The sequence below is a fragment of the Hordeum vulgare genome, chromosome 2H (genome assembly GCF_904849725.1).
Source record: "Hordeum vulgare subsp. vulgare chromosome 2H, MorexV3_pseudomolecules_assembly, whole genome shotgun sequence".
In the NCBI taxonomy this organism is placed as follows: domain Eukaryota; kingdom Viridiplantae; phylum Streptophyta; class Magnoliopsida; order Poales; family Poaceae; genus Hordeum; species Hordeum vulgare.
Window position 1 is genome coordinate 93,159,212 of NC_058519.1, and position 11,743 is coordinate 93,170,954.

Sequence of the window (11,743 nt, forward strand, 5' to 3'; positions counted from 1 at the left end):
GTATCTATGCCAACGGCCAGACGTCTAGCCGTCGGCATAGATTCGACAGTGTTAGCCCCCGTCTCGGGGGCGGTCGCCGGCCCCACATATATGTCGACGGCATTTGTATGCCACGATGGCTGTAGGCATACTATTCTTTAGGCTGACGGCTTTTTCTGTACCGACGGAGGTCGTCGGCATAGATGTAGATATGCTTATAGCTTTTCTGTGCCGAGGGCTTTTAGCAAGCCGTCGGCATAGTTAGGCATAGCTCCAACTATGCCGACGTCATAGAAAAAGCCGTAGACGTAGTAGGTTATTCTGGTAGTGAGATATAGAGCTAATACATTTTTTTAGAAAAGGATAGAGCTAATACATGCACAGTTCAACAAGACTTGTCGGACACACACAATCAAAGCTTTGCTTGGTCCTGCACCGCTTGCACAGTTCAACAGAACTGATGGATGCACTTGGTCCAGCACCGCTGACATCTTCAAGTAAATGGAGGTTCCAAAAACCCACCAGTCTCACAAGATCATTTTTGTTCACTGCTTGGAGGTTTCAAATACCCACAGGTCTGACGAGAGTATCCTTGTCCGCTACGAGGAAGGACCAAGCAACGGTAATCTCCAGCTGAGCATCATCAACATATAAGTTCTTCTGACTGAATCCAAAAGATCTGGGTGCCAAAGAGACGTGCCCTTGTGCAGTGATATCACCGGATGATGAGTAGGCCTGTACAACAAGTTCCAGGTTGCCTTCGTGTTCTACAGACACCACACGCCTCGACAGATCAAGGTAACCCTCTGAACCCTGGGGTGTTGCATGTCTACCAGGATCAAGCAGCACGACTTCACCAGATGAGGCATTAGCAACATAGGTGGTTTTACCATCGATGATTTTGCGTGAGTATGATGTAGTCGAGCAAGCTACTCGGCAACGACGTTCAACACGCTGCCGTATCCCCTGTTTGACAACACGGATGCTGCAGATTGTGGCCTGGATCGTCTCCACTAGCAGGTCCATGCACAACTCTATTTTACAGAAGCGGTTCTCAAAGCAAACGGTATGCACATCATGATGACGTGTGCGATAACAGTGTGTCGCGCTGATCAATGCCCTATCTCCAGACATGGCTCCACATTTAACTTTTAGTTGAATTTCAAAGTCAACAGGATCTTTGAATAGGATCGCACGAGTCGGCCCAATCAAGCGTAAAAAAGGATCCTGCAAGCATTAGTGAATCACTCATCATTAACTACTAATCAACTAGAGATGACAAAACAAAAGCAGGCAATCATATGCCAGCAGCAATATCCCCAAAAGGAAAATGAAAAAAGCAAAGATATACATACGTTTTGCCGGACTATTTGGCTCCTTGTCCTACTGCGACAGAAGAGAAGGTTGCGATTGTGATCAACGGAGTCCCGGGCAGCAACAACACCATACACAGACAATGGCCATTTGAAGTCGCCTTTAATTTCTGCAAGTTTAATGGAGAAAATCTGCAAGGTATCCGCAACGATACCGTCGTCTAAGCTGGGCTTAGGTGTCAAGTATGTGAAGTGCATGGAACTCAATTGTGCTGCATGCAAGCACCAAAGTGAAGAATGTGTTAGAAATCTAACAAAAGCTAATGGTAAATAAGCAAAAAGGCAAACCCATTCACTTACAGCTTATACAAGGAAGGTCAATCAATCAAAGGTACAAGAACGGGAAGAAAATGAGAAGTAGCTGCTAAATAAAATTGAGTAAGAATGCATGCATGTCAACTCACTCGTGCCTTTGAAGAAGCCACATCCCCCCTTGGATCCCCATCTCGATTCCCAGTGACTTCTGTAGCGAGCGAAATCCTCTTCCTCAGCGGCCATCTCCTCCTCCATGGTTAATTCTCGGGCTGATTCGCCTATATCAATATCGTCCTCGGTCATCTGCTTCTGCTTGTTCACCTCCAGCTCGATGTGCTCATCATTACGCTGGATGCCAGGGCTGCAGTGAAGAAGTTGAGATGTCTGCTGCTGCTTCCCGGATTTCCCTTCCATCCCCGTCTCACGGGTTAGTGAATCAATCACCTGCTTCTCTGTTAAGGATTTGGTCTTGTCTTCCATCCCCGTTTTGGTCATTTCCTTCTCCTCGACCTCATCCTGGGCCCAAGTTGGCTTCTGGCTGCCGGTTTCTGTGTCTCCCCACTTTAAAAGAATGTGCTTGTTATGAATCGCTTCAGTTATTCTGCAGCAAATTACTGACAACTCATCAAAACGTGTCTTGGAGTAGAAGTTGGCTGTGTGTCTGCCTGCCTCCAGTTCTTTGAGCACCTGCACATAGGATTCGAGCTCAGAAATAAGCTTGAGACTGCTGCTTCTTCCAGTGTTCCCTTTCCATCTCAATCTCGCTAGGTGATGGACCAATCGGCTGTTCCCCCAAGAGGGATTTGCTTCTGTCCGTATCAACCTCTGCCTCGTCATGGAATATGTCCAGATTGTTAGTTATATCCTTGGGCAGCTGCTGGGTCTCCTTCTCAACGGCGTCCAGATGCCTGGCCTGTTCCTCCAAGAGGGATTTGCCTCTGTCCATCTCCAGTAGCGCTACAGATAGCACCAAAGTGAAACATGTGTTAACAAAAAAAAAAAAAAAAAGGCAAATATCCTTACCGCCTGCAGAAGAAGGTCGACCGATCTATTAATATTATATCAGTCTTGCTATGTTAACTACTGAAAACGAATCCCCAGCGGAATGAAGGACGGGAAGGAATAGAAAACTAGTAGGTCGCCAAACAAAATTGTGTAAGAATGAATGGATGTTAACTCACTCGTCGCTTTGAAGAAAACGCACCCCTCGGATCCCGGTCTAGATTCGCAGGAACTCCACAAGTCCTTTTCCTCGGCGGCCATCTCCTCAGCCAATGATCTGAATATGGAAATCTTCCGATAAGCGACCGGATCAACCGCCTCGGTAGTTATCTGCTTCCGTTTCTCTATTTCCTCCTTCTAGGGTTTCTATACAGAAGACGGGATCAGGCTGGATATATATCTTGCAAGCCTTATACTCATATTCTAAAATGTGTCTATATACATCCGTCTGTAGTTCATAGTAAAAATGTGTCTATATTAGTCTATAGTGAAATATCTAAAAAGTCTTATATTTAGTATTATTTAGGAACGGAGGGAGTATCTGCTATCCTAAACGATGCGCGACGTGCGCGCGCGATTCAGAGACCGCGAGCGGCCGCACGTGAGCCATCCATCTCATCGAGCGATCGCGCCACGTGTCGGCCAGTCCAAACCGGGAGAGCAGTCAGCGGTGGAGTTTGTTAGAAATTAATTAGGAAAGGGTGTCCAACCCTGAAAAGTCATGTCTATTCTATCCCTCTATTGCCAACAGGCACCTGTTTTGAAGGGATGTCTCCGAACAGACACCTCTTTCAGATGTATACAAACTTAAGAATTAATAGAAATCAGGACTGATTGTCTATTACTTTCATTCAATTTCGTTTTACTCTAAAACGTTATCACGCACTTTGCTCTTCATTAGAGAGATAGGCCACGACAAAAGAAGAATAGGGGCATCAGTCCTCGTCGATCCAGTAAATAGAAGACGCGATCCGAGCCTCCCCGCGCTACCGATTCCTAGCGCCGCCTCGCCCCCGCCGTCGTCGTGTCTCCGGCAAGACAGGACCCCGCCATGCCGATCTCATCGTCCCTCTCCGCGCGCCTCGCCCCCGGTCCCGCGCCCATGGCCGCGCCCGCACGGTAGGGCCCTTACGTCCGCCCCAGGACGAGGCAGACACAGCCGCGACTCACATCCTCATGACGTGGTCGCGCTCGCGCCAGCGGCCCTCCCTGCAGCGGCCGCCCCGCAACGCGCTCGCCACGAGCTCGTCCGGCCCGTGCGAGCCTGAGAGACACGCTCGCGTCGGCTCCGCCTGCGCCAAGCCTTCACGGCGGCGGCGGCGGTAGCCCGAGTTCCGCTCCCGGTCCCGACTCCACGGCTGCGTCGTCTTGCCGGAATCGGCGTCAACGGACGACCGGTGCTAACCTTCCATGGCGGCCGTACCGAATGAAGGCTGCCGCGGTCCTGCTATCCGCGACCTCTTAGGCGCTCAGCCCGGAGACTCCCTCTTCGACACATCGCCGTTGATGCGGCTGATATGCTATGGCGGCTGCCGCCTTTCGCGGGATTGGGAGACGATGCTGGCTGGGATCGCTCCTGGTCGCTCGTCCCTTATCCGTTCGGCTGACCAGAGCGGTCCTAGATGGGCTGCCCGTGTGGCTCATTTGCATGCGGTGGAGCCATCAACACCTCCTGCTTATTCACAAAATTGCTCTCATATTCGAGCTTTTTAGCACAGTTGATTCCATTCCTTTTTCATTCGTCCTCCGAGATGGCGACCCAAACGAATCAATTTGATTCTTATACATGCAAAGGAACACAATCCCTTACATACCCCATTGAGTCTTCAGGCTTAGAATACTTTGTAAATTAATCGTTATACTTTCTGCGAATGAAATTATAGAAATATGTGGGCTGCACTTTGAAGCCCTCTGGTTTTCATATATTACATAAATATGTAAATTATTAAGGTTTGCGTCCATATGTATTACCACGGTAATACTAAATGCAAAATAATATTTTACATGCATTTATTCCTTCGGAATTTAAGACATGTATATGTCTTTGCCGCAAACATTTCCTAAGGCATGCGTTTTAGGGGAACAACTATTTTTACAATTAATTTTAATTTTTGCAAATGTTATTGTAATTCAAAACAAGGATTACGTACTATCATACTTAATATGATGGCATCCAAGTTTATTTGTGAATTACAAGGTATTTGATGGCATCTACTGCATATTTTTGCAAAGTATCCATCATTACAGTAAGATCTACGTTTTGTCATTTTGGCAAGATGACTATCTTCAAAGATATCATAAGGTAATATTGGCATCTACTGTAAAAATTTACAGACTATCCACTATTACTGCAAGGTCTACATCATGTCACTTTGACAAATGATTGCCTTCAAAGTGATTTCATACATTTAGCATAACATAAGGTAATAGAATTATAAACATCCACTGACAATAGTCAGATTATGTTTTCTATTACTGCGAGATCTACACCATATTGGTGATTATCTTTAAAGTGTTATCCTATATAAATTGAGGTCTACACATATGGCTACATGGCATCAGCCGTACTAAAAATTGCTCCTCTGAAGCAATTGTTGTTGTTCACTAAAATGATTTACTATCATAGTAAATTCATGCATGATTATTGCATGTTGTATGGTATTATCTACCAATATCAATTATTCAAGCCTCTTTTTGCTTGAATATGTCATAGGGGACTACATAAATATTTGCATTTACTTGTGATTACCTTCTATTACATTGGTAAAATACATGGTAATGAAGCCTACGACAATATTTTTAATTATAGTGTCGTCCATCCATCATGATGGACCACATAATTTATGACAATGATTAAGTGTCTCAACACTTTCGCAAGGTCCACAGGACATCGTGGTTATAATTTCATAGCGACTAACCAATGTTAAGCATGCAAGTCTATATGTTTTGGCAGTGACTCTAAAGTCAGACACTTCCTCAAGAATGAAGTCCAAAACATTAGCAATAATTTAATCACATGTGTTATATTGAAGGATACACCCAGGTTCACCAAGGATCACCTTGACCATGATTGTTCTCAAACAAATCATTTATTTATAGATACCACTTACTCCTAGAAGTAAATTAAATAAATGCATTAGCATTTTCAAGTAACGCGTGGCTCACATTTCCAGATACAGTAACTACATGTTAGGTGAGATTATTTATTGTAAGATGATTTACGACATCAGCCGTTGTATCCACCCCGAGGTATTATTGCTACTATAACCTCACCTTCGGAATATGTGCCATGGCTATTCTCTTAATAGCTAAGTATGTTCATATGTATTTCATGTCTCGCCAACTTTAATTAGTTCTCAAACTAAGTACATAATGGATGAATATTTATTCACCTTGAATATTTTCCTTCAGAAAAACATGCTGCCCCGAGCACATTTGGAATGATCACCCAATAATTTTTCAAGACCTCAATGTTGAGGAACGTCGCATGGGAAACAAAAAATTTCCTACGCGCACGAAGACCTATCATGGTGATGTCCATCTACGAGAGGGGATGAGTGATCTGCGTACCCTTGTAGATCGTACAGCAGAAGCGTTAGTGAACGCGGTTGATGTAGTGGAACGTCCTCACGTCCCTCGATCCGCCCCGCGAACAATCCCGCGATCAGTCCCACGATCTAGTACCGAACGGACGGCACCTCCGCGTTCAGCACACGTACAGCTCGACGATGATCTCGGCCTTCTTGATCCAGCAAGAGAGACGGAGAGGTAGAAGAGTTCTCCGGCAGCGTGACGGCGCTCCGGAGGTTGGTGATGACCTTGTCTCAGCAGGGCTCCGCCCGAGCTCCGCAGAAACGCGATCTAGAGGAAAAAACGTTGAGGTATGTGGTCGGGCTGCCGTGGAAAAGTCGTCTCAAATCAGCCATAAAACCTCCGTATATATAGGTGGGAGGGAGGGGACCTTGCCTTGGGGCTCAAGGAGCCCCAAGGGGGTCGGCCGAGCCCAAGGGGGAAGGCTCCCCCCCCCCCAAACCGAGTTGGACTTGGTTTGGTGGGTGGGAGTCCTTCCTTCCCTTCCCACCTCCTCTTTTTTTTCTCTTTGATTTTCTTTTCTAGGCGCATAGGGCCCTTTTGGGCTGTCCCACCAGCCCACTAAGGGCTGGTGTGCCACCCTCAAGGCCTATGGGCTTCCCCGGGGTGGGTTGCCCCCCGGTGAACTCCCGGAACCCATTCGTCATTCCCGGTACATTCCCGGTAACTCCGAAAACCTTCCGGTAATCAAATGAGGTCATCCTATATATCAATCTTCGTTTTCGGACCATTCCGGAAACCCTCGTGACGTCTGTGATCTCATCCGGGACTCCGAACAACATTCGGTAACCAACCATATAACTCAAATACGCATAAAACAACGTTGAACCTTAAGTGTGCACACCCTGCGGGTTCGAGAACTATGTAGACATGACCCGAGAGACTCATCGGTCAATATCCAATAGCGGGACCTGGATGCCCATATTGGATCCTACATATTCTATGAAGATCTTATCGTTTGAACCTCAGTGCCAAGGATTCATATAATCCCGTATGTCATTCCCTTTGTCCTTCGGTATGTTACTTGCCCGAGATTCGATCGTCAGTATCCGCATACCTATTTCAATCTCGTTTACCGGCAAGTCTCTTTACTCGTTCCGTAATACAAGATCCCGCAACTTACACTAAGTCACATTGCTTGCAAGGCTTGTGTGTGATGTTGTATTACCGAGTGGGCCCCGAGATACCTCTCCGTCACACGGAGTGACAAATCCCAATCTTGATCCATACTAACTCAACTATCACCTTCGGAGATACCTGTAGAGCATCTTTATAGTCACCCAGTTACGTTGCGACGTTTGATACACACAAAGCATTCCTCCGGTGTCAGTGAGTTATATGATCTCATGGTCATAGGAATAAATACTTGACACGCAGAAAACAGTAGCAACAAAATGACACGATCAACATGCTACGTCTATTAGTTTGGGTCTAGTCCATCACGTGATTCTCCTAATGACGTGATCCAGTTATCAAGCAACAACACTTTGTTCATAATCAGAAGACACTGACTATCTTTGATCAACTGGCTAGCCAACTAGAGGCTTGCTAGGGACGGTGTTTTGTCTATGTATCCACACATGTAAATGAGTCTTCATTCAATACAATTATAGCATGGATAATAAACGATTATCTTGATACAGGAATTATAATAATAACTATATTCATTATTGCCTCTAGGGCATAATTCCAACAGTCTCCCACTTGCACTAGAGTCAATAATCTAGCCCTCACATCATCATGTGAATTACATTGTAATAAATCTAACACCCATACAGTTCTGGTGTTGATCATGTTTTGGCCGTGGAAGAGGTTTAGTCAGCGGGTCTGCTACATTCAGATCCGTGTGCACTTTGCATATATTTACGTCCTCTCCCTCGACATAGTCGCGGATGAGGTTGAAGCGTCGTTTGATGTGTCTGGTCTTCTTGTGAAACCGTGGTTCCTTTGCTAAGGCAATGGCACCCGTGTTGTCACAGAACAAGGTTATTGGATTCAGTGCGCTTGGCACCACTCCAAGATCCGTCATGAACTGCTTCATCCAGACACCCTCCTTAGCCGCCTCCGAGGCAGCCATGTACTCCGCTTCACATGTAGAATCTGCTACGACGCTTTGCTTGGAACTGCACCAGCTTACCGCACCCCCATTAAGAATAAATACGTATCCGGTTTGCGACTTAGAGTCGTCCGGATCTGTGTCAAACTTGCATCGACGTAACCTTTTACGGCGAGCTCTTCGTCACCTCCATACACGAGAAACATCTCCTTAGTCCTTTTCAGGTACTTCAGGATATTCTTGACCGTTGTCCAGTGATCCACTCCTGGATTACTCTGGAACCTACCTGCCATACGTATGGCCAGGCTAACATCCGGTCTAGTGCACAGCATTGCATACATGATAGAACCTATGGCTGAAGCATAGGTGACGGAGCGCATATGCTCTCTATCTTCATCATTTGCTGGGCACTGAGTCTTACTCAATCTCGTACCTTGTAAAACTGGCAAGAACCCTTTTTTGGACTGTTCCATTTTGAACCTCTTAAAAACTTTATCAAGGTATGTGCTTTGTGAAAGTCCTATCAGGCGTTTTGATCTATCCCTATATATCTTAATGCCTAGAATGTAAGCAGCTTCTCCTAGGTCCTTCATAGAGAAACTCTTATTCAAGTAATCCTTTATGCTCTCTAAAAACTCCACGTTGTTTCCAATCAGCAATATGTCATCCACATATAATATTAGAAACGCCACAGAGCTCCCACTCACTTTCTTGTAAATACAAGATTCTCCAACCACTTGTATAAACCCAAATGCTTTGATCACCTCATCAAAGCGTTTGTTTCAACTCCGAGATGCTTGCACCAGTCCATAAATGGATCGCTGGAGCTTGCACACCTTGTTAGCATTCTTAGGATCGACAAAACCTTCGGGTTGTATCATATACAACTCTTCCTTAAGGAAACCGTTAAGGAACGCCGTTTTGACATCCATCTGCCAGATTTCATAATCGAAAAATGCAGCTATTGCTAACATGATTCTGACGGACTTAAGCATCGCTACGGGTGAGAATGTCTCATCGTAGTCAACTCCTTGAACTTGTGAAAAACCCTTTGCCACAAGTCGAGCTTTATAAACGGTCACATTGCCGTCAGCGTCCGTCTTCCTCTTAAAGATCCATTTGTTCTGAATAGCCTTGCGGCCCTCAGGTAGTACCTCCAAAGTCCACACTTTGTTCTCATACATGGATCCTATCTCGGACTTCATGGCTTCTAGCCATTTGTTGGAATCTGGGCCCACCATTGCTTCTTCATAATTTGCAGGTTCATTGTTGTCTAACAACATGATTGATAAGACGAGATTACCGTACCACTCTGGAGCAGCACGTGGTCTCGTTGACCTGCGTGGTTCGACAAAAACTTGAACCGGAGTTTCATGATCATCATCATTAACTTCCTCCTCAACCGGCGTCGCAACGATAGAGGTTTCCCCTTGCCGTGCGCCACCATCCAGAGGGATGAGAGGTTCGATAACCTCGTCAAGTTCTATCTTCCTCCCACTCAATTCTCTCGAGAGAAACTCCTTCTCGAGAAAAGCTCCGTTTTTAGCAACAAACACTTTGCCCTCGGATTTGAGATAGAAGGTGTACCCAACTGTCTCTTTTGGGTAACCTATGAAGACGCACTTTTCCGCTTTGGGTTCCAGCTTTTCAAGCTGAAGCTTTTTGACATAAGCATCACATCCCCAAACTTTAAGAAACGACAACTTTGGCCTTTTGCCATACCACAGTTCGTATGGTGTCGTCTCAACGGATTTTGATGGTGCCCTATTTAAAGTGAATGCAGCTGTTTCTAATGCATAACCCCAAAACAATAATGGCAAATCGGTAAGAGACATCATAAATCGCACCATCTCTAACAAAGTACGATTACGACGTTCGGACACACCATTACGCTGTGGTGGGCGGTGTTAACTGTGAAACAATTCCACATTGTCTTAAGTGAGCACCAAACTCGAAACTCAGATATTCACCCCCACGATCAGACCGTAGGAACTTGATCTTCTTGTTACGATGATTTTCAACTTCACTCTGAAATTGCTTGAACTTTTCAAATGTTTCACACTTGTGCTTCATCAAGTAGACATAACCATATGTACTCAAATCGTCAGTGAAGGTGAGAAAATAACGATATCCGCCGCGTGCCTCCACGCTCATCGGACCACACACATCGGTATGTATGATTTCCAACAAGTCACTTGCACGCTCCATTGTTCCGGAGAACGGAGTCTTAGTCATCTTGCCCATGAGGCATGGTTCGCACGTGTCAAGTGAATCAAAGTCAAGTGACTCCAAAAGTCCATCAGCATGGAGTTTCTTCATGCGCTTTACACCAATATGACCTAAGCGGCAGTGCCACAAAAATATGGCGCTATCATTGTTAACTCTAACTCTTTTGGTCTCAATGTTATGTATATGCGTATCGCTATCAAGATTCAATATGAACAATCCTCTCACATTAGGTGCATGACCATAAAAGATGTTACTCATAGAAATAGAACAACCATTATTCTCTGACTTAAAAGAGTAACCGTCTCGCAATAAACAAGATCCAGATATAATGTTCATGCTCAACGCAGGCACTAAATAACAATGATTTAAGTTCATCACTAATCCTGATGGTAACTGAAGTGAAACTGTGCCGACGGCGATTGCATCAACTTTGGAACCATTTCCTACGCGCATCGTCACTTCATCCTTCGCCAGCCTTCGTCTATTTCGCAGTTCCTGTTTCGAGTTGCAAATATGAGCAACATAACCGGTATCGAATACCCAGGCACTACTACAGAGCCGGTTAAGTACACATCAATAACATGTATATCAAATATACCTGATTTTTCTTTGGCCGCCTTCTTATCTGCCAGATACTTGGGGCAATTGCGCTTCCAGTGACCCATACCCTTGCAATAGTAACACTCCGTTTCAGGCTTAGGTCCAGCTTTGGGTTTCTTCGTCGGATTGGCAACAGGCTTGCCGCTCTTCTTCGAATTACCCTTCTTGCCTTTGCCGTTTCTCTTGAAACTAGTGGTCTTATTCACCATCAACACTTGATGTTCTTTACGGAGTTCAGACTCTGCGACTTTCAGCATCGCAAACAACTCGCGAGGTGACTTGTTCATCCCTTGCATGTTGTAGTTCAACACAAAGCCTTTATAGCTTGGCGGCAGTGATTGAAGGATTCTGTCAGTGATAGCCTCTTGCGGGAGTTCAATCCCCAGCTCAGCTAGACGGTTTGAGTACCCAGACATTTTGAGCACATGTTCACTGATAGACGAGTTTTCCTCCATCTTGCAGGCATAGAATTTATCGGAGGTCTCATACCTCTCGATCCGGGCGTTCTTCTGAAAGATAAACTTCAACTCCTGGAACATCTCAAATGCTCCATGACGCTCAAAGCGACGTTGAAGTCCCGGTTCTAAGCCATACAAGACTGCACATTGAACTATTGAGTAGTCCTCCTTACGTGCTAACCAAGCGTTCTTAACATCCT

The 11,743-nt window shown here is 45.4% G+C and overlaps 1 protein-coding gene across 1 annotated transcript; it reads right to left on the reverse strand.

Moving 5' to 3' along the window:
* Positions 1–274: 274 nt before the first annotated feature.
* Positions 275–2,964, reverse strand: LOC123425259. The gene is made up of 4 exons (XM_045108937.1): positions 2,789–2,964; positions 1,757–2,564; positions 1,335–1,564; positions 275–1,206 (listed from the first exon to the last, which is right to left on the reverse strand). Exons 2-4 carry the CDS (start codon positions 2,442–2,444, stop codon positions 541–543), a joined length of 1,584 nt encoding a protein of 527 aa, XP_044964872.1. The 5' UTR covers positions 2,445–2,564; positions 2,789–2,964; the 3' UTR covers positions 275–540.
* Between the last annotated feature and the right edge of the window lie 8,779 nt (positions 2,965–11,743).

Bases quoted from the DNA above. Each gene is read 5' to 3' on its own strand.
- LOC123425259 (XM_045108937.1), bottom strand. From the start codon at position 2,444: ATGACGAGGCAGAGGTTGATACGGACAGAAGCAAATCCCTCTTGGGGG. The intron at 1,565-1,756 runs GTGAGTTGACAT...GCTTGCATGCAG, and splicing joins TGGCTTCTTCAAAGGCACGA to CACAATTGAGTTCCATGCAC. The intron at 1,207-1,334 runs GTATGTATATCT...TAATGCTTGCAG, and splicing joins GCCAAATAGTCCGGCAAAAC to GATCCTTTTTTACGCTTGAT.